The sequence below is a fragment of the Theobroma umbraticum genome, unplaced genomic scaffold (genome assembly GCF_002168275.2).
Source record: "Theobroma umbraticum cultivar Fairchild unplaced genomic scaffold, ASM216827v3 scaffold_12.1, whole genome shotgun sequence".
In the NCBI taxonomy this organism is placed as follows: Eukaryota; Viridiplantae; Streptophyta; class Magnoliopsida; order Malvales; family Malvaceae; genus Theobroma; species Theobroma umbraticum.
The window spans coordinates 3,404,534-3,428,270 of NW_018397269.1; the positions used below are offsets into that span (position 1 = coordinate 3,404,534).

At 32.3% G+C, this 23,737-nt stretch overlaps 1 protein-coding gene across 1 annotated transcript; it reads left to right on the plus strand.

Annotated features, from left to right (window-relative positions):
* Nucleotides 1–18,559: 18,559 nt before the first annotated feature.
* On the plus strand, nucleotides 18,560–23,737 carry LOC110425793 (sucrose-phosphatase 2-like). The gene is given in 9 exon segments (XM_021440819.2): nucleotides 18,560–18,949; nucleotides 19,053–19,352; nucleotides 20,244–20,345; nucleotides 20,515–20,608; nucleotides 20,611–20,708; nucleotides 20,784–21,074; nucleotides 21,464–21,650; nucleotides 23,427–23,473; nucleotides 23,615–23,737. Coding segments are annotated over 9 exon segments (1,275 nt in total). The 5' UTR covers nucleotides 18,560–18,889; the 3' UTR covers nucleotides 23,711–23,737.

The window sequence follows — 23,737 nt, forward strand, 5'->3', positions numbered from 1 at the left end:
ATACTTGCATAAATATTAAACTTAATTGGGTCACTATATGTCCATAGTAATCAATTAAATATAGGTCATTAATCTTGTGTTTTAATTTGGCTATGTATGGCAATTGGCATATGTTTACACTAATCGTGAATTAGATCACCTAAATGATGTGAACATATACTATTCAAACTTTAGTTGAATCTAAAATCTCTTTATCGAGTCTCAATTAGATTCACAAATCAGTTAATTATTGGCTAGATAATCAAAAGTATTAAGAAACCTATTTGAATAAGAAAACTATACCCATCTATAGGAAATAAAAGAGAAACAAATATTTAGATTACATGTTGAAATCCATCACAATCCTAGAAAAGTAAATTAGTTCATAATATCTAAATAAAACTTTATCCAATGGAAATTAACCATTAATCGAAGTCAAAGAAAATAGGAGAAACACAAAGTAGAGAAAGAAACTAATAGTTAAAGCTTTTGATCTTGATTCTCTCTCAATTAACTTTGCTTTATTGCTTTGGTTTTAGCTCCTTTTCTCCATAATAGTTACTTGTCGTCTTCTTTTTCAAACCTCTAAAAAAGGCTCCTTAAATAGGCTCCAAGTAACCTAATTTCTAAAATCTTGTCAAACTTTTTATTTCTGGAAAATTCCCTAGCGTTGCAACCTTGCCCTCTTTGGCGCTGCAGCACTGTGCTCATGGGTATAGCATAATGCTCATCAGCCTTGTGGTGCTGCGGCGCTCCAGCACTATGACCTTTCTTGGTCGTGTCTTCTCGAGTGGCATTATGGGGATGCACCTTCAACCAGTGCCACAACCATACTCTCCTAAGCATTGCAACCTTGGTCTCTTCAGCGCCTCAGCCTTGAGCAACTCAAGGCTATGGCATTCATTCCATGTGCTACCTTGTGTAGTACTACAGCTACCTAACCATTTTCAATATGATTTTCACCTAGATTTAATTTGAACTAATCACATTCCACCAATTGCTTTGATTTACTTATCCAATGAAGAAAAATAGTTGTCTTGTTATCTTGTTCTTCGAGTAAATGTAAATATTGTTTGAGTATTATGTTGGACTTTGTTGTTGAGCATCATTGTAGAATGTGAATTTCAACCATATTGAGCACTTGTTTCTTACTTTAAATAATTGTGTTCATTTTGACAATGTTTATGTAAATACAAATTTTTGAATAAAGTCTTGAATTCTAGAATTTGTTTTAATTTCTCTTGAGGTGAAATCCTAGGCTATATTTACTTAGGGAAATGACTTAAGCCATTTTTGGACCAATTGAGCCTTTCAAGCCACCACGTTATACTTTTATCCTTAGCTATCCTTTTTGAGCTTAAATTGTCTACTTTTCTTTGATTAAACACATAGTAAATAGCCTTAACCATAAAATAAATTTCCACTTTAACACCCATCACTCCTAAGTACATAAATCATTTTAAGGAGTGTAGTGAGTTAGAAATGAAGTCAAAAGTAGAAAATGTGGAAGTGGAGAAAAATACAAAAAGTAATGTAGGATTCACCCCATACCTAACATAAAAGGAAATAAGTTTGGGGGTATTAAATTGTGAATTGAAAAAAATGAAAATCAAAAGGAATAAAGTGTTTGATGAATGAGAAGGTTGAAGAAAGAAAAGGGTGATTAGGAGGAATAAGAAATCTCATTATAGGTTCTAGAATGATTTTGTGCTTAGGGTGATTTGAGAAACATATTTTCCTAAGTCCTACCTTGACCCTAGTCATATGTTACAAGCTTGATAGAGTCCTAAGGATCCTTGAGTAAGTGTTAGCCTACATTAGTAGAGAGAGAGATAAAGAACAAACATATGAAACTCTTGACAAATTCAAATTTTTTACATAAGCATAAACTTACCAAATAGCATGATTTTCATTTCATAAAACTACACACATACACTTGAGATTCCATTTGAAATTGAGCTTCCAATTTAGTGAAATTTGAACATGAATAATATTTATACTTTGCGTAAGATGTTGAGGAAATAAAATGACTTACGATGAATTAAAAGTGCTATTAGGATTGATGCAACCGATTTATAGTTCAATGTTTTTTATGTTCATGTTTCTTTCTTTGTTTTATAGTTTTGCTTAAGGACTGGCAAAATGTTTAGTTTGAGAGTGTGATAACTCTATTTTATAGAGTTATCTTGCACTTTGTTGAGCAAAAAAGGAATGAAGTCCTCTTATTTTTCTAGTCATTTTAAGTAGTTTTACATCTTTTTATTAATTAGCTTACTGCATGTTTAAGTATTTTTAATTTAGCTCTTTTAGCTTAATTTCAATATAAAAGTCCTATTTTTAACCTCACTAGTTTAGTCATTTGTTATTGAAGGTGTGAAAGCATGTGGGGTTTAAATTGCAAAGAACTACGCAAAGATGCTTAAAGAGATTTCTGACTATGTTACAATAATTTGAGTGTAACTCAAGCTACAGAAGTCTGATTGATGAGATTTTTAGACCACTGGAAAGTTAAAAGGAAAGGTTACAACTTTAATGTTTAATGTTTCACTTAGTTTTGATCAAATCATGGTCAAACTCACATTAGAAGTTGAGTAAGTAGGAAAAATGTTAGTGTCATGGTTTTCTAAGAAATAGAACAGCGTAGCATAAACAACAATCGAAGCTGAGTATATAGTTGCTGGTAGTTATTGTGCACAGATTTTTTGGATGAAACAACAATTAGAAGACCATGGAATAACTTTTAAAAAGATTCCTATTAAATATGATAACACTAGTGCCATAAATTTGACTAGAAATCCTATACATAACTCTTGGACAAAACATATAGAAATAAGACATCATTTTATTAGGGATCATGTACAAAAAGAAGGCGTAATTTTAGAATAATATAGGAACACAAGATAAATTAGAAAATATTTTTACTAATCTTTTCAATACAAAACACTTGTGTAAGATTAGAACTAAACTAGGATTGATGAACATGCTTTAATATTCATTTCTTTGTAATATATTTATTGGTGTATTGATAAACTATGTATGTTAAATTTAATTCTATTTTTCAAAGGTTCCTTGTATTTAATCTGTACTTAAACTCTTACCACTAATGTTGTGCTATATCTGTGAGTTATTTATTGCTTATACTCTATTTTCTCTTTCTTTTTGGTATAACAAAAAAGGAGAGAATATTGGGAGTAAACTTGCTAAAAGCCTAAGCTTAACTTCTCTAAATCTCATGGTTGGAATTTTCTTGAAAAATGATTTCAAAAGTGCTTTCATAATCTAGTGTAAATCTTTTTGAAAAATAGCATAGATTCAGGGGGTGTTCTACTTGAGAAAAATATTTTTAATTCTTTTACCTTGGTTTTGAAATCCTTTGAAATCATTAGCACAATTTGAAAGGGTGTTCATCAATGAGAAAATTTAGCTCTTTATTTTGTTATATATAAAAAAGGGATTGTTAGTTTTAACCTTATTTTGAAATGACAAAACTAATTGAGATGAATATGCTTTGAAAATGAAGGAAAGATGTTTTTGAATCTGAATAAAATCCTCCAGGATGTTTTGAAGCTGGTCTTACAAAGAAAGATTTGAGATCGAGTGAATATGCTTTCAAAATGAGTGGTAATACTCTTGAATTTGAAGATATGCTTCTAGGTTTTCTCAAAGAGTTTTTGTTTTTAAACTTAAAGTGCTAGCCTAAGAATCAAATTCTCAAATGTAAAGATTTGATTCTTAAATGAGAAGAAAGCAAAATTTATTTCTTTATCACAAGAAGAAACAATTCTAAAAATGGGAGAAGTCAGTTCTTAGCAAACAAAAATAGTGAAGAATTGATTTTGAGAAAAAAGTAAGTCAGTTCTTAGAAAACAAAAGCTACTAGAATTGAAAAGAACCAACACCTCAAAGAGCAATAATTCATTTTGGGAGAACAAAATGCAGAAGACAGAGATGCCAAAAGAAAGAATTGATTCTCCATATAGCAGAAGTCAATTTTGAGTGAAAAATGAACCAAAGAACACAAATTTGGAGACAAATAATCAATTCTGCATGAAAAAGTTATCGGTTCTTGAAACACTGAAAGCAAGAAACAAAAACTTGGTAAACAAGAAAAAGATGGTGTGAATGGATAAGTTTGGAGCATCAAAAGTCAAGTTGAAATTCAAATTTTGGTGCCAGTCAACAATGAAGAATCGACACCTTGAGGTAAAAGAATCAATTCTCCAAAAATGCAAAAAGTGTCACCTTTGAACTAAGATAAGGAAAAATGACATCTTAAGAAAGAAGAATCAATTCCACATAAATAAAAAGTTCTAGACTTTATGAATAATCAACATCTTAACATCAAATAATCAATTCTACACATACAACAGGAATGATCAAGCTAGCTAGAACGTATGAGAATTCATTTTAAATTTGCTTTAATGGGTATATTCTTCAATGCCTATAAATACTTGTTGAAAAAGCCTCTTAAAGGAACAATTTTGTAAGATTTTGAAGTGCTAAAAAGAGGGAAAACAAGCAATAAGAAAAGAGGAAAAAAAAAATCCTATCATTGAGCAAAGTAAAACCTAAAGATCATATTTTTATCATTCAACTGATATTCCTCAAGCTAAACATCCTTTCATTATTCATATATCTTGAGAAAGCTCTCATCTTTCTAAACCGCAAAATCTTATCAACCTTTGTAAAGATTTTAAGTTTGTACTTTTTGAGAATCTACTATTGTATTGGTTATACCTCTGTGCAAAAGGTAGAAAGGTTTTGCCAAATCCTTGAAAAGGCAATCTGTTGTGTAAAGTTGTGCTTGTACCTGAAAAAGCAATGTTTTTGGTTAAGGTTATGCCTAATTCTATGAAAAGGCATGCTGTGAAGGTTATGCTTAATCTTGTGAAAATGCATGCTATAAAGGTTGCACCCAATCATATTGAAAAGGCAAGTTGATAATGGATCGAACTCCTTGTGCTATCAAAGGAGAGGACGTAGACATTAGAAGGCTGAATCTCAATAAAATTTGACTAAGTACTTTTTATATTTAGTCATTTTACATATTTTATACTTTGTTTTTGCTACTCTATTCTTTATATTTCTTTTGCATTTTCAGAGTTTTCTTGAAAAAAGGGGAATTTTTAATTCATAACCAATTTTACCCTCCTTCTTACTTACTTTACTTTAAGCTTATGTTCCTAACAAAATTAATAAATTTCTTGAAACAATTTCAATTACATGTACCATAATCACAGTAAATGAAGGGTTTGTAGTTACACAACTCCTCCTGCAATGAATATAATTATGTAAAATATGTATTGACTAACCTAGTTCCATGAGCAATGCTGCAAAGAGAAACTTGCAAGTTATAAATGTGGGAATCATCTGGTTGACAGAACCTTTCCTTTAATGTCTTCTAAATTTAATGAGTTGTATCCATATAAAATGTTAGCCAAACTTAATAGAAAAATATATTGAAATGCTTTAATTGTTTGAACATATTTTTAATATAGGTGATAATGCTTTTAATTTTCTCAAAAGCCTCTTGCTTTCAAAACTAAATGTATCAGCCCAAGGATCAAGTTTTCAAAACAAATGACTTGATTCTTGAATGAAAATGAAGCAAAGTATATTTTTCTAATTATGCGAAGAATCGATTCTTGAGAAGAAGTCAATTCTCAAGCAAAGATCAACAATGAAGAATTGATTCTAAGAAAAGAAGAGGTCAATTCTTGAAAGACAAAAGCTACAGACCTTACACCTTAAAGACAGAATCAATACTAAGAAAAGCCAAAAAAAAAAAAAGAATAGATTTTACAAAGAGAAGAAGTCGATTCTTGAAGCACCAAAAGTGCAACTAGAAGCTTGGTGACCAAGAAAAGCATGGTACAAGTGAACAAAAGTGAAGCAACAAAATTCAAGCTTGAATTCAAATTTTGGTGCGAGTCCATAATGTAGGATCGACACTTTAAGGCAAAAGAATTGATTATCTAAGATTGCAAAAGTGTCACCATTACGCCCAGTTGTAAAAGAACTTACACCTCGAAATAAAAGAATCGATTATTCAGAGGCAGAAAGCTACAGACTTTGCAAAGAACTAACAACTCAACTACCAAGCATCATTCTACAGAAACAATAGAACTTTTCAAGCTAGCTTGAATGCAAACAAATGATTCAAATTTACTCTAATGGCCAAAAAATCTCGAGGGCTTCTAAATAACATTTGAGATTTAAAAAAGAAGAGAAAAGATTTTAAAAGATTTTGAATCATCCTTGAAAAGGAAAAAGTTGGAAAAACAAGAGAAATAGCTGAAAGCAGAAAGTTCCTACCTTTAAGCAAGCAAAGAGCTTAAAGTTCATATCTTTATCCTTTAACTGATCTTCTTGAGCTTAGACCTTCCTTGATCATTCTCATTTTAGTAAAAACTCTCACCTTTCTGAATCTAAACTTCATTATCACCTTTCTAACGGTTTCTAGTTTGTGGTTCATTGAATCCACTATTGCATTAGTATACCTCTATGCAAAAAATTAGAAGGGTTTTGCCTGATGTTTCAACCAACTAGTCCACGTCCTATAAACAAGCAATATAGTGAAATATAGAGTGTCAATCCTATAGAGAATTGATTTTTCCAATCATACAAAATTTCCCCAAATCAACCTCAAATTTTTCTAAATTTCAAGTTAGGATTTTCCAAACTCTAGGTTCAATCTCTTTTTGATTTGCTTATTTTTGTTTTGATGTGATTTGCAGTAAATTGGTCTGATTACATCCATTTCCTAAGCCTTTCCCATCTTTCCACCGAATCTTTTCTTCTCAAACCACTCAAATTTCCCAAAATTTCAACATGAGTCAAAGACCCAAACACACCAAGGTGACTACTCCTCAGAGTTCAAGTGACTCCATTGGTGCTAAGTCATCATCCACTTTTGACGAATGTTCTTTTTCATGAAATTTCATGAAATTTCACCCATTCATCACATGCTTAAATATTCAGTGATAATTTCGCCAAACACAAGGTAATGCCTATGTGCATCATTGACTTTGATTACTTAGAGTCCATTAATTTTCCTTACCTTATTAACTTTGAATATTTAGGATAAACCCATTATCTAAAATTGAATAGTAAATACTATGAAAACTTTGTTCTAGTGTTTTACTTCAATGCCACCTAGAAATTCCCTAACTCAAAATCTAGTGAACTAGTCAACCATGACAATAGGTTTCTCACTCACGTCATTGGAAAATGTGTTCTTATCGCCTGTGCTCTCATTGATCGCATTTTCACATTCACACATGTCAAGATGATCTCTGATATGTCCTTGATGACGGTAACCTTCGTTCTACCTTCGTCTATACTTCGTTAAATGAAAAAGGTGGCTCTAGTTGTGTGAGGTTATGTTTCTTTGATTGTGTCTTATACCTTAACATCACCCCCAACATTCGCCCTCATGGTTTAAACTACTTCATTGTGGCTTAAGAGGATTTTTAGTTCCCTTTTAAGATCAAATTAAACTGTCGAATTGATATTGCCAAATTCATCATGGATAACATTCTTTGCATCATACAAGGGGGCATCAAAAACCTCCTTTACAGCATGTTGGTTAGTGAAATTATTGACTATTTCACTGTTGACACCCGATGTGATCCACTTAAGACTCATGCCTTATTCAATCTTATCGATAAACACACAGTTAACAAGTTAGGTTTTAAGTTCAAGAATGACATTTGGGTAAGGAAAAAGACAGTCAATCTTTCAATCTTTAATGATGCAAGTCATGATGGCCATGAAAGGCATGAAGGTGAGCCAAGCACATATCCTAGTGGCCTGTCCAGTGCCCAACCTAGTGTACTGCCTATGCATACACCTTCCATGTTGAGCATGCTTTCGCTCGACTCCTTTCCTATATGAAAACCATGGACTCTCAATTGATCGTGCGTATGGATGTCTTGGAGGCCTAAAATCATGAGAGATTGCAATGTTAAGAAAACTTGGAGGATGAGTTATGTTCTCGATTTCCATTGTTACAATGAGTTCTCATGAGAGACATCTTTTTACCTCAATTTTGAACTACTCAATTTGATGGCTGCATGTGCATTTCATGCATTATGTAATTTTGGATGCACATAGTTTGTTTTTCAAATGTATATTTCGATATTTGTTTCGTGTTTTCAATCTTTTTAGATATGTTTAGTTGGTGGATATTTTAAGCTCTTTAAAGTTTACATGGATAACATGTTCCATATATTTCTTTACCTACTGCTTTACATTCGTCTACTATTCATTTTACAATTTACTTCCATCACTTTTACATTCATACACTTACTCTTTGATATGACAAAAAAGGGGAGAGCAAGTTAAAATTTGTATTTGATCTCCACAAAAATAAGTTTTTAAATGTAACTTTTCAAAAGAAGTAATTTTTCAACACCTTAACATGAAATCAAGGGGAGTTTTTCAAAGAAACAAAAACAAATTTTGCACAATTGTTTTGTCACATCAAAAAAGGGTATATTGTTAAACTTAACACTTCATTTGAGTTTAAGTTTTGATTTGACAAACAAGTGTTCAAATTTTTTTTTAGATATTTAAACAAGTCTAAACAATCCTTTAAAAAGGTTTAATAAAAGAGCTAAGCACTTAAATAGAAAACAAGCAAAAAGTCTCTTCAAATTTGACAAATACTATCAATCTATTGATAGATGCTCTTCATCTATTGATAGATGAAGAACATTTATCGATAGTTGGCTATTTTAGCATTTGGACATAAAAGACGTGTAAACATATATTGATAAATTCACAACATCTATCAATAGATAGTCAGTCAAGAACAATATAAAAAAACCATGACTTGAATCTATTGACAGATATGCAGTATCTATCGATAGACAAGTACCCAAGAACAATTCAAAAAGACCCTAACTTGCATCTATGAATAGATGCGTGACATCTATTGATAGATAGCCTCTCGAGAATACTTCAACATGATCATGACTTGAATCTATTAATAGATACTTACATCTATAAATAGATGGGGATGAATTTGAAAATTATTGAAGGCAATATATTAATGGATCAAAAAATTTATCAATAGATGATGACCGTTGAATCCTGAAATAGTGTGCTAAACGGCTATTTTCACATTTAATGCACTCTTAACTACTTCTAAAGTTTCAACAACTATAAATTCAAGCTTCCACAACATTTATGAATGTTGGAAGACTTTGAAATACAACACCAAAAAGAAGAATTCAGCAAAACCATTCCATACTCTTTGTACTCTTCTTCTAACTTTTAAGTCTTATATTGTATGATTTATTGAACCTTTATTGCTTGTTCCTTTTCCTCACCAAAAAATGTACTTAACTTGTTATTTAGCCTTTATAAGGAATTTCAGCTACACTTACATTCCTCTCATTGTATTAACATAAGTGGTTACACTTTAACCAAAATAAAAGGTAGAGTGGTTGTGCTTTAACCATAAAAAAAGCATTGCATTGAAAGGTTGTGCTTAATCCACAACAAGCATTGTATTGAATTTTACTTCAATAGGGAATTTTAAACTCCTTAGTGAAACTAAGAGAGAAGATGTAGGCCAGGAAACCGAACCTCTATAAATATTAATGCGTTGTTTTATCTTTTTTTTTTTACTTCTTTAATTTCACTTGTGTTCCCAACCCCTCTCACTTCACAAGAAATCAATTGTCTTGCTTATTTTCAAATTAGGGATTTGGCTTAAAAGAATTCTATTTTATCAAAATTGAAAAAGAATCTTCAAAATTTCAAAGACATTCCAAGTCACCCCCTCTTTGAATTATTCATATTGAACTTATTGCACTAACAATAGAGACTTATAAACTCATTTCATAATCCCCTGATCACCTTACCCAAGGATTTAATTAAGCTAATATCAACTAAAAACTAATGAAATATTTTCCCTTAAATCACTTAAGGTGATGATTTCTATCTTAACCACTCATTTGCCTTTATATGCTTCATACTATACCCAAAAACATCTTGCTTTGGAATCTTTGGTTAAGCACTCATAAGGAGGAAATTAAAGCATAGCACTCCATATATAAGACAACCTAGTATCTCAAGTCTAAGAAGTAGTTACACAACTAACACAAGAGAAGCATTGTATAGACCCTAGAGTGAAATACCAAATGCACTTTTCATGTTGGTTCATGTTTAGTGAACTTGCTCATCTCCGGCAAGCACTCACATGCTCGTTCCAATTATCTCTATACTTCAACTTATAAGAGCAATTGCTTACTTCATAAGTAAGGAACATAGCATATGCCGACTTTTGAGCATTATTGATCCCCTTTTTCAGTAATACAATGATAAAAAACTTTTAAGAACAAGGCTTTTGATGCATAAGAATCTCATAATTGTATCCCAATACAATTCCTTTGTAAGGCATATCTAGTTTCATGGGCTTTATCTACATAAGTATAAATAATAATTAAATCACAAACTTATAGATAAAGAACTACCTAAATGTTATTATGAATAACAAAATGGCATACATGAATATCTCAAAAATGCAATTCCTATTCAACCAAAACTTAGCTTGTAGGGTTGATACTAACAGTCCTCCATAACACTAAAGCCAATTGCCAATGCATCTACTACCAATGTTCTTAACATGATGGTTATGTTTTTGTTGGGACAATGCTTTAGTGTGAAGATCAGCAACATTATCCTCAATGGGTATACACTTTATGCACATGTCTCATCTTCTTATGATCTCCCTAATCACACAGTAATGCCATAATACATGTTTGGATTTCTAATGAGACCTTGGTTCCTTTACTTGTGCAATGGCTCCATTGCTATCACAATATAACGGTATTGGATCAACAATGTTAGGAACAATATTTAGTATAGTAATGAACTTCTTAATCCAAACTACCTTTTTCGTTGCCTCAGACGCAAAGATTTTTTCAACTTCAGTTGTAGAATCTATAGTTGTCTCTTGTTTGGAACTCTTCCAACTAAATGTACCTCCATTGACTGTGAATACATATCCACCTTGCAACTTTTTGTTATCCTTGTCAGTTTAAAAGTTTGCATTTGTATAACGCCTAACTTGGAGTTTGCCTCCTCCATAGACCAGAAATACATCCTTACTTCTCCTTAAGTACTTCAAGATGTTGTTCACAACTATCTAGTGAACTTCACCAAAATTAGCTTGGTATCTACTCATGGCACTCAGAGCAATACATTTGATATAGTACAAAGCATCGCATACAAGGTATATCTTATTATTGAAGCATATGAAATCTTATCCTTGCGATCTCTTTCTTCTTAATTCTTTAGACACATGTCCTTGGAAAGATAGATGCCTTGCAACATAGGCAAGTGTCCTCTTTTGGACTCCATCATGCTAAACCTTTTTAGCACTTTCTCTATGTATGTGGATTGAGAAAAAAACCTAGCATCATTTTAAATCTATCTATATAGATCTTTATTTAGAGAATGTAGCTTGCTTCTCCCAAATCTTTCAAGAAAACTTGTTTGGATAGCCAAATTTTCGTAGATTTCAACAATGGTATATCATTTCTTATGAGTAATATGTCATCAACATAGAGCATTAGGAAAATTATGGCATTCCCTCTTGCCTTTTTATAAACAAATAGTTTTTCTTCTTTTTTAATGAAGTTAAACCCTTTTATAGCCTCATCAAAATGAATGTTCCAACTCTAAGAAGATTGCTTTACATAAATGGACTTTTAAAGCTTGCACACCATGTTGCCATTAGCATTGGATGTAAAACCTTCAAGTTATGTCATGTACACTTCCTTTTGAAAATTCCCATTAAGGAATGTCGTTGTCACATCCATTTGCCATATTTCAAAGTCATGGTATATAGCAATTGCAAGCAAAATCCTAATGGATTTCAACATAGCAACTAGTGAAAAAGGTTTCCTTAATGTGCATTCTTGTCCTTGTTTGTAACTTTTTGCTACCAGTCTAGTTTAGAAGGTTTGCACCTTGCCATCTACATCACTTTTTCTCTTAAAAACCCACTTGTACTTAATGGGTTTTATCCCTTCAAGTGGATCTATTAAAGTCCATACTTGATTGGTATCCATGGCATCTAACTCATATTTCTTGGCTTCTAGCCATTTTTCATAATCGATGTCCAACATCGCCTCCTTATAGGTTGTAGGCTCATCATTTATGGGCAATAGTCCCTTTCCATATAAATCCATATCTTCTAGACTTGATGTATCCTACCGAACCTTTAAGTGGTTGTGTCTCTTAGATTGTGGTTGTATATCAAATGTCACAATCTCAAGCTAGGTTCCAATGAAATGTCAATTTGTGGGTCTCAACTTCTTCGACTACAACTTTACTCCCACTAGCCTCTTTCAATTAAGAATTTTCTTAAAAAAGATGGCATGCCTTAAGACAAACTCCTTTGCTTAATGGGATTATATAAGTAATGTCTATGTGTTCTTTAGGGTATCCCACAAATTTATATTTGTCTAATCTCGCTCCTAACTCATCAGACATTGTACTACTTCACATAATTAATACATCCCTAAATCTTTGCATAAGACAAGTTGGTCTTTTTCCCACTCCATATCGCATAAGGTGTCTTGTCAACTGATTTGATTGGAACTTGGGTTAGTATATGAGCAGTAGTTTTTAAGGCATATCCCCAAAAAGATATAAGAAGATTGGCACTACTCATCATAAATCAAATCATGTCCAACAATGTTCAATTCCTTTCTCAAACACCTTAGTGTGCTATGGAGTCCCTAGAGAAGTCCATTATGGAAAAATCCAATTCTTTTTTTAGATAATCTTGAAACTTTTGGCTAAGAAATTCTCCTCTTCGATCAAACTTGAGAGTAAGAATACTTTTCCCAATTTGGTTCTCAATCTTTACTTTGTATTCTTGGAACTTTTCAAAGGATTTAGATTTATATATCATCAAATACTCATAACCATAGTGAAAATGGTCATCTCTGAAGGTGATGAAGTAGGTGTATGCTCCTCTAACACTAGTATTCATAGGACCACATATATCTGAATGTACAAGTCTTAACAACACCTTAGCTCGTTCACCTTTCTTGGTGAAAGGCCGCTTGGCCATCTTATTAAGGAGACAACACTCACACGCTCCATAAGATTCATAATTAAATAGATCAATATAACTTTATTTGTTTAACTTGGTTAAGCCAGTCTCATTATGTCTCCAAGCCTATAATGCCAAATGTAGGATAGTTTGGGATCATCTTTCTTTGCTTTCTTGACCTCTATATTGAGTATGGATCTATTAAGATCAAGGATATAGAGACTTGTTTGAATGTGTCCTTAAACCACGGTGCATTTCTCCTTTAGAGAAAAAACAACAATTACCTTTAGTGCTAAATTCAAAATCATCATATAGTGCCAAGTATGACACAAATATGATGTTTCAAGATATACAAGGGACATAGTAGCAGTCTCTTAATTCCAACATCAACCCAAAAAGGCAAGGTATGGTGATTGTCCTTACAGCTGATGGAACAACCTTTGCTCTATTTCTTACTTTTAGGACCACCTCTCATTTCATTAATATTCTACTCATTTCTAGCACTTCATTTCATTACATAGCTACGACCTACATCTAGTATCTAATACCCATGATGATGGATCAATGTTAGACAGATTTACTTCAATTGTATACATGGTTAAAGGTGAAACTTCTACATGTTTCTTATTCTTTGACCTTGTCAAGAAGGCAAAAATATCTTCCTTAATGATATCTATTATTAGTAAATATTTAAGAACATTTCTTAACTTGTTATACCAATACAAACATTTTAGCCTGGATTTCATAATGGCATCATTTATGTCATGCAAAGTGATGTGTATTCGCATTTTAACAACCTAGACATTTAAAAAGCATATATAAGTATTCACATATTATAATCAATTTAAATGAGATAGTTAATCTTAAATTGATTGCACACATTATTTTCTTCAAGATGATAACCTTCCATATCACCTCGAGAGATTATTACAAGGATTCTCTAGTTAGCTAGGATCCCTACCCATTCTAATCATGACCTTGAGTGTGATCAACAAACCATGATAGATGGATTAGGTAGATAATTGAGCTTACCAATTGTATCTTTATACAACTTTTAGAGCAGCTACATGACAACACATTGCCTAAACATATCAGATATGTTTCACCTAGCCATTGTCTCTAGTTTCCATTATAATCAAGTTTCCAAGCATCCAAATTTTATGAAACTAGCTGAGAAAGACCCCCCAATAGCTCAAACATACTTGTGTAAACATGTGACCTTTTAGCTGCAGGGGCAACAATGGTTTGCCCACCTTTTTAACTTCATGGTGGTTCAATTTTAGGGATTTAATCCCTTAAAATCCTTTTTGGTAATAATTTGGATAATTTATGGAACTATTTTCACAACAAAATACTCAACCAACTGGTGCAACTAATTGGACAAATTAGGCATATTCTTGGTCGTCAAGCTAACCAAAATCGTGATTGAGACTACTGTAAGCAGCAGCGATTTCAACCAAGTTTTGATGGCTTGTCCACCACCATCAGTCGTTGATTATCAACCTCTCTTGGAACACTTCCAATGTAAATTGATTCCTTAAATCTTCAACATTTTACAAAGCCTTTAAACCTCATTTTTATGGCAAAAAATGGACCAATACCATGGCCGGATAAAATTGCATTCTACCATTGAAATCGCACCATAATGTCATGAAATTGGATCTTTATTTGCTAAAATTATTTTGTGCATCACATGCACTTGTTAATCTACAATATTTTGACATTAAAATGAGACTAATATTATCATAAATAAGATTTAAAATTTAGTATTAAAATCTATCCAAAAATTAAAATAACTAGAACAAATTATAAAACTTTTAAACTTACTATTTTGTGTTGAACAAAACCCCGAATACCTATATATCTTTGCAAATAGGCATTAACAACAATTAGATATAAAATAGAACCCAAGAAAGCTCTAATACCACTACTGGGTTTGTGTATGGATAGCATGATCAAAATATGCACAGCTAAATAATAATTAAAATTTTGTTGCATAATCAAAATATGCCTTAACTAATGGATCACCTTGGTGATATTTAACACATAAAAGCACAAATTTAATTAAAATTCAAAAGGTTACCTTGCCAAGTGAACTTGTTATCAAATGGCTCTTTTCTGATGTTGAAAAAACATGCACACTTCCAAGCTTAAAAGAATCCTAGCCAATCAATCGCTTGGCCTTTGATGTTGCACACACGATTGCAACGAAACAGTCTCCAAGGAGAAATCTTTCAACCCTAGGGCTTGTGTTAGCAAATGGCCAATGGTTTGTTCTTTCTTTTTCTTTGATTTCCAGTAGAGAATCATAAGAGAAGTCACTTTCAGTTTCTTTCAAGGGCAGTGTCACTCAAAGAAAGCTATTAGTTTTTCTCTAAAACTAACACACTTATCAAAAGGAGTGGTTATCATGTGACTTTTATATCTAGGTTTTTAGACTTATTAAAATTGAAAAATAGGCCCTTCAATATTATAACTTTGTAATATTTAACTAGTATTTAATTAAACTATTTAATTAGGTTCCTAGTAGTAAAAATCTAATATATGATTTAAGTTTAACTCAAATCATCACACTCAACCTAATCCAAATTGCAACCTTTTGTGCGTGATTCATTAAGTTCCTAACAAGTTGGCAATGGAATTGAAATATAATTCTATTAGTTAATTAATTTAAATGAATCTTATTTAATTTAAATTAACTAATTCAATTCCCTAAATCAAGATTATCATCTAGCAATGCATCATGGCCATCTAATTGTTATGAAAGTTAAAGGATTCATTGACAACCTTTCAATGTACAATCTTACAGTGTAATTCATTCCCTCATCATATATTCCAGAGATGATAAGAGCTTAGTGCAGTGTCTACTCTTATTGACTTCTATATTTGTTCGTATAATTAGATCATTAGCTAAATAGAGACTTAGGAAACTCATTTCATAATCTCCTAATCACCTTGGCCAAGGTTTGATTAAGTTAATATCATCCAAGAACTAATGAGATATTTTACCTTGAATCACTTGAGATAATGATTCCTATCTGAACTACTCATTTACCTTCATATGCTTCACATTGTACCCAAAAACATCTTGTTTAACATCTTTGGTTAGGCACCCATAAGGATGAAATCAAAGCATAGCACTCCACATATAAGACAACCTAATATCTCAAATCTAATGAGTAGTTACACAATCGACAAATGAGAAACATTGCATAGACACTAGAGTGAAATACCAAATGTACTTCTCATGTTGGTTCATGTTTAGTGAACTTTCTTATCCATGGCAAGCACCCACATGCTAATTCTAAGTATATCTATACTTCAACCTATGAGAGCAGTTGCTTACTTCACAAGTAAGAAATATAGCATGTGCCAATCATTGAGTATTATTGATGTTTTGTTTTAGTAATACAATGATCAAAAACTTTTAAAAATAATGCTTTGATGCATAAGGATCTCATAATTGTATCCCAATACAATTCCTTTGCAAGGCATGTTTAGTTCCATGAGCTTTGTCTACATAAGTATAAATAATAATTAAATCACAAAGTTATTGATAAATAGCTACTTGAATATTATTATGAATAACAAAATGTCATATATGAATATCTCAAAAATGGAATTACCACACATAGTTGGTGAAGAAAATCCTTCACTATCTTCCCAATTCATGGAGACCTAAGGTCACAGCAATAAAAGAAGCCAAAAACCTAAATGTACTTGAGCTAGATGAGCTTCTAGGTTCTTTGCTTAGTTATGAAATGGCCCTTAGACATGAGAAAGAAATATATGAAGCAATTAGAGGAGAATTAAAAAGAAAAGATATTTCTCTCAAGGCTGTAAAGCAAAGTGATGAAAAGTCACTTAAAAGTGATAATGAAAAGGAAAATGATGAGGAGATAACACTGTTGATCAGAAGGTTCAATAGATTTTTGAGGAGCAAATAGGGAAGCAGAAAACTTTTCAGAAGAAAAGAACGAAGAAGAAATCTAAGAATAGATATTCCAAAGATTGATCATGGAAATGATCATATCAGTTACTATGAATGCAAAAAGCCTGGTCGCGCTAAATATGAATGTCTAGAACTTAAAAAGAATCATCAAAGAAACTCCAAGAGAAAAGCTATGATAGCTACATGGAGCGATAGTGATGAATCCCAACATGAGTAGGAAGAGGAAACTGCAAATCTGTGTTTCATGGAAGTTGAAAACTCCAAGGTATGCTCTTCAAACATTGCTTATTGTTCTAATGATTATAATGATAATCCATATTCTTTTGATGAACTTCAGGATGCATATGATGACTTAGTATTTGAGCTTACACATATGAATTTTAAAAGCAGAAAGGTCATCTCAAAGCTTAAGATAGAAATTGATTACATGATTAATATTGAGTCTGAGCTAAAAGCAAGGTAAAGATTTTAGAGAATGAAGTGAATAACTTAAATGAAAAAGGAGATTTCTTGAATCTCTTATGAATGTTGATCAAAACATCGATGAACTCTAATAAAAACACCATTGAGATTTCATATTCATATCGGTATTGCATGACCGATTCTAATATCATGTTAGATTTCAAGGATCAAATCAAGATCAAAGGTCTGGAAAAAAGATTTGAGAGAAAGAGAAAATGAATTTGTAACAAAAGGTTACTATTTATATTAGTAACTAACTACATTGATTAACAAACTAACAATAATAACAAATCAAATTTCTAAGAATGATTAACTTTACGAGCTACAAGTTAACTCTGATTAAGTTAAATGACATGTTGCTCCTCAAATGCGGTGAGCTTGTTCTCCTTTCCTCTTGTTAATCATCAAGACTTCTTAACCATAATTTATAGGGTAAAATATCTTGACCTCTTTAAGTTTTGATCAAAATTATACAAAGGTTCATTAGTTTTCAAAATAAACACTCAGTCTAAATAAATATTTTTTACTGGACATATAAATTCAGTCGTTAGTATTTTTATCAACTTGCTTACGTGACAAGGATGGATAAATAATTTTATCTTTAATTAAATTTATAATTATAATTATAAATTTATTATTATTTTATTAATTAAAATAAAGCTCTTCATTGAAGAACGTCAAAACTCCCTTAGAGAGCCCCGATCAAGCTCCCTAAAAGAGCATCGAAGCTTTGGGGAGCCAGATCGAGGCTTCCTAAGAGAGCATTGAGTTCATCAAGAGAAGTACCAGGTGCTCCCTTGGGAGCCTCGATCGGGCTTCATAAAGGACCACTAGTTCTCTCTTTCTTTGGAGCATCAATAAATATTTTTTTTAAATATAATAATAATTTTTTAAATTAATAAAAAAATAAAAATATTTTACTTTTTTATTATTTTTATTTATAATATTAATAATTTTAAAATAAAATATTTATTTTAAAAATTAATAAATTTTTATATAATTTTAACCAAAACTTCAAAGATCACTATTTTATAGTAATATATATCTACGGATACCAGCTGACCCACTGCACAAAAGCGGTCGAAGTCCTCTGCCCTTGGTTTGAAAAATTAAACTGCTTGACGAAGACCAAAAGACAAAAAGTGAAAGAAAATGGCCCTTAAAATTTTAGAAAAGACAAAGGTAAAAGCGTCAGAGCAGATGCTCTGCTTGCAGTTTACAGTGGAATATAGGCCCTTGAGTCCTCCTGTAAGATTATGCTGGAATTTTCTTTCCTCAATCCACAAATACCCCTGAAGTTGGAGGTTTTTTCTTTCCCCCTGCTTTGTTTTTCCCTTTGAGATAACCTGGAGATTCTCCTTCCAACTTTCCCTCCTCTGTTTCCAGTTTCCACCACCATTTCTCAATAACCAACAGCCATGGATCGTCTCAACAGTCCTGCACGTCTCATGATAGTTTCAGATCTTGATCAAACAATGGTATATAAAAAAGCAAAAAAGAAAGAAAAAATCCCTCTTGCATAAAGTAAACAAACCATTGAATTCCAAGCGATTTCATCATGCTGTATTAATGTAATTCCAGGTTGATCATGATGACCCAGAAAACCTTTCTCTTCTTCGGTTCAATGCTCTTTGGGAAGCCTATTATCGCCAGGATTCTTTGCTGGTGTTCTCCACTGGAAGGTCACGAACCAGTTATAGACAGCTGAGGAATGAGAAGCCTCTGTTGACCCCAGATGTAACTATAATGTCTGTGGGAACTGAGATTGCTTATGGTGAATCAATGGTACCGGATTATGATTGGGAACGGTTTTTGGACAACAATTGGGACCGTGATATTGTCACTCAGGAAACAGCTAAGTTTCCCCAACTCATTCCTCAGGTATGTTTTTTATTTTTTATTTTTAAAGAAAGGACAGTTTGAATTCTATTCTTGTTCAGCTAAGGATGACCAGTTCTTTCAGTAGTTTTAACTAATTGAAATAATGGGATTGCTTGCAATTCTAGTTTTAATCTTCCTTTGGTTGTTGCTTTCGTTATTTGTTCTTTTGCAGTTAAGCTTGTTTACGTTTGGAGATTTCTCTGTTTGGGCATTTTGTTGTTGGCTGGCTTCTCTTTTGAGTTAGGTTTTATTTGTATCAGCTTGGATATGAAGTTGGGAGTTCTTGTGTTTGGTCTTTTTGATAAAAATTCTTTTTGGGTTGCAAAAGGAATTTTCTTTTATTTTCAGAAGTGAAAAGCAAAAAGTGGATTTAAATACAAAAGTGGAAGAATTTCTTCTTTTTTTTTTGGAAATTAAAATGAAATATTATCATTTGTTTGTAATAGTTGAATTTGTGTCACATTTTAGTCCAATTTCATTTGCTGTTTCAAATCAAATATGATTCTGCTTCTCTCATTACTATTTCCTTTTGGCAAATGTTTAAGTATTAAAAGTTTGAATTATTACCAGTTGTTTAATTAATGTCATTGATTACATTTTAGTTTTAACATAAAAACCAATTACTTATTACTTTTACTTTTTGCTGATCAAATGGACAGAATTTTTTTACTTTTTTGAATAAAAAAATGCAGGATTTTAGTTTATAAAAAATTAATTTTATTTTAATGCATGTTACATTGTAGTAATTTGGTTATTTTTAATCAAATATGGTTTTGCTCCTTTTTTCAGTACACTACTTATGGATTTTAGGAAGTGAAAATAAAAAAACCAAAAGCAAGCAAGAGAAATAAAAATCATAACAAGGCTAAGAAGTTTATGTTTCCATTGCAGTCAGATAGAGACCAACGACCTCACAAGGTTAGCTTTTATCTGGAGAAGGCTGAGTCATTCGAAGTAATCAAGGCACTCTCAGAATGTCTAGAGAAACGCGGGGTGAGATTGTATTTTTGTTTTATTTAAAAATTGTTTTCCCATGCGATAAACAATTTTGCATGAGAAGGCATGTGTAGGAATTGATTCCTTTATTTAGTGCTTATGGTTTGGGAGATTTTGTTTCCTTTTTCTCATAAATTGTTTTCGACCTTAATTGTTTCTTTGGCAGTTAGATGTTAAAATTATTTATAGCAGTGGGACAGCTTTGGATGTGTTACCAAAAGGTGCTGGTAAAGGACAAGCTCTTGCTTATTTGCTGAAAAAGTTAAAGCTGATGGAAGAGTTCCACTTAATACACTTGTTTGTGGTGACTCTGGAAATGATGCTGAACTATTCATAGTTCCTGAAGTATATGGTGTGATGGTATGCAGCTTCAAGCTTTTATTGTTTCTTTTTGTACTTATATTACATCTGTCTAACCTGAAGTTGAATTTGCAGGTTAGCAATGCACAGGAAGAGTTATTGCAGTGGCATGCAGAAAATGTGAAAGACAATCCTAATATGTTACGTTCTACTGAGAGATGTGCATCTGGAATAATACAGGCCATGGAAAAATTTACTCTTGGGCCATATGTGTCTCCCAGAGATATTAGAGACTTCAGAAAATGCAGAGTAAATATTTTCAGTCCTGGTCATGAAGTGGTGAAGTTCTACTTAATTTATGAGAGATGGCGATGTGCAGAAGTTCAGAAGTCTGATCTGCTTATGCTAAATCTGAAATCAAGCTTTGTATGTCTGAATTCTCTTCCCTTTCAGTGATTTAAAACCTTTTCACTATGAATGGCATTACCCTAATCTCGACCTGGAGATGAACATGATTTACTTCTATGGCCATGTCTAGCTAGGGTGAGATGTGATAATAAATGTTAATTTTGTCTCAGGAATGGATAAGCATAGGTAGAGGATGGCCATACCAATGTTAATGCTCTGCATGAACTAAAGCTTATGCCTTAGTGCAGGATGTGTTCATTCTATTCCGCAGCCAATAATTCCGTGTGCCTTGATTTTTATAAGAGCTTCATTCATTCTGTTAATTTTGAAATTGCATTCTTTTTGGTCTTATGGTTTATTCTTTTTGCTGAATTGCTGACACTTATTGATTAATCTTTTCTCTTCAGTATTTATTAGGTACTTTTGTCCATCCCTCTGGAATTGAGCAATCACTGAACAAGTGCATAGATATGATGGAAAGATTATATGGGGATAAACTAGGAAAGAAATATCGGATTTGGCTGGATCGGGTTTCAGCAGCACAGATTGATTTAAATTCATGGCTTGTGAAGTTTGATAAGTGGGAGTCAACTGGTAAGACTTGCTCAACCTTATTTGGTTGTCTGCTTTGCACTTTATAATCTCTATTTTATCAAAATCTTATTGTCTCCCTTTTTTGGCTGGTTTTGACTTATATTTATCTCTTCCAGTTTACTTCTTATACTGTAAAACTTAATTCTACCAAGTTGTGAAGTAACCAAATTATGCTCAATAATTTTGCCAGGGACACTCAGGTAACTCAAACCTGTTATGCCGGTGTTAGTTGATGTGTAAAGAAAAACAAACCTAAAGTATTTAATTCTAAGAATGTAAGAGAATCAAAAGAGAGAGAGTACTAGTGATCAAAAACACTGCCAGGAGGCTGGTTTTCTTATTTCTTAAGCTAGGTACTAGAAAGAGGGTCTCCAGCTAAGGCATTATTGCAATAAAAGCTGAAGCTAGCCCTTAATTTGGTTTAGCATCAACTTCCCATACTCACTTAAAGCCAAAATGACATACAATAACATAAGTAGTAGCCTGAACATTGCGGTATTGCAGCACTTGGGTTTTGCTCTCTAAATAGTGCTTAGTTAGAAATATTTAACTGCATAACTTTTGAAAGAGAAGTTAACTCAGCCATTTATTATTGGATTCTATACATATGTTGCTCCCCTTGTGGGAGTCTTAACTTCTTGTTAGCTTACTGACAGAAATAGCTCTACCTTCATTGATGACTAAGGCTCCATTTGGTTGATGCTTTTGGTCTTTACCTTTTGTTTTCTATTTATTGTTTGTTTTTTGTGTTTTGCATTCTATTTTGCAAAAAGAAAAAAGAAATATCTCTCTTTTACTTTGTCATGGGAATAGTTGAAGGTGTAATTATCCTTCTCAAGGTCATTAGCTTGTAGTTGCATAATCTTGTTCTACCATCATCCTAGTTTTACACATTGGTGAACAAAAGCTGGCTTTAACACTAAAGCTTGAATTTTTTCTTCTTATGATGATCTGGATCTAATACAAAGACTTGCCTGACTGGTTTAGGTTGATCGTGAGCTTCTGTTTCTTTTCTCTTACTTGGAGTGCCAGCAGTGTTCATTTAATTTTTTGTGTTTTATGTTAGCAGGTGGTTTTTTGATGTATCACCAATTATCTCAAAATAAAAACGAGAGAAAAAATTTATTATGTTTTATGTTAACTGGTGTACCACCAATTATCTCAAAATAAACACTTGAGAAATGGTCTAAAATTCCAATTGGAAAAGCCACTAAACTCGTCTCAAATCTCAATATCAAAAGTTACCTCAAAAAGTTTGTCAGGAAGGATGCCAATCCAGTACCCTGAAAACGAAAGAAATAAATGGTTTCATTAACATCTTGATTTATGTACCTGATTGAAGTTAAGGCCAATTGGGAGAAGTAGTTTGAGATTCATTTATGAATAGCTTCAACTACATGCTTACTAAATATTTTTATTATATATTTTAGTTTATGTTTGTTTTGTCCTTGCCTCAGTAAGAGTGAGTGCCCTTGTTTTTTTCTGTTTGTGATGCATTACCTGCAAAGCATGAGTGTGGCTTAACATTAGATGTTGGAGCCATCATTTACTTAGCCTTCTATATACTATATTGTGAATTTCTGCTTCTTTTTATCTTCTACCATTGAACACTCAAAATGCTATTCATCTAATTGTGTAAATTGTTAACAGCCAACATCTTTTATGCCCTTTTATCAATTCATTTTATGGACCACTTTCTGTATAATCACTATAACTGTTAATTTTTGAATTTAGAAATCTTTTAGTTTCTTATGAAATATTTCTAAATCATTCCAGGGGAGACAAGGCAGTGCTGTCTAACAACAGTCTTACTAACTACAAAGGTATCCCGGTCCATATCCTCCAAATTGGTGTATTTTCTTTCCCTCTCCCTTTCAAAAACAGTCATTGTTATTATCCCCATATGATTTTCTAGCCACAGGTTTGATAATTGTGTAATCAATATTTTGTATTTCGGGTTTCAGCAAGCTGAAGAACCAGAAGCCTTCACATGGATGCACATACATCAGACATGGCTAGATGGTTTGGAAGCAAAAGACCAAACTACTTGGATTTTCTAGTCTGCTGTCTGGATCAGCGTTTCTTTC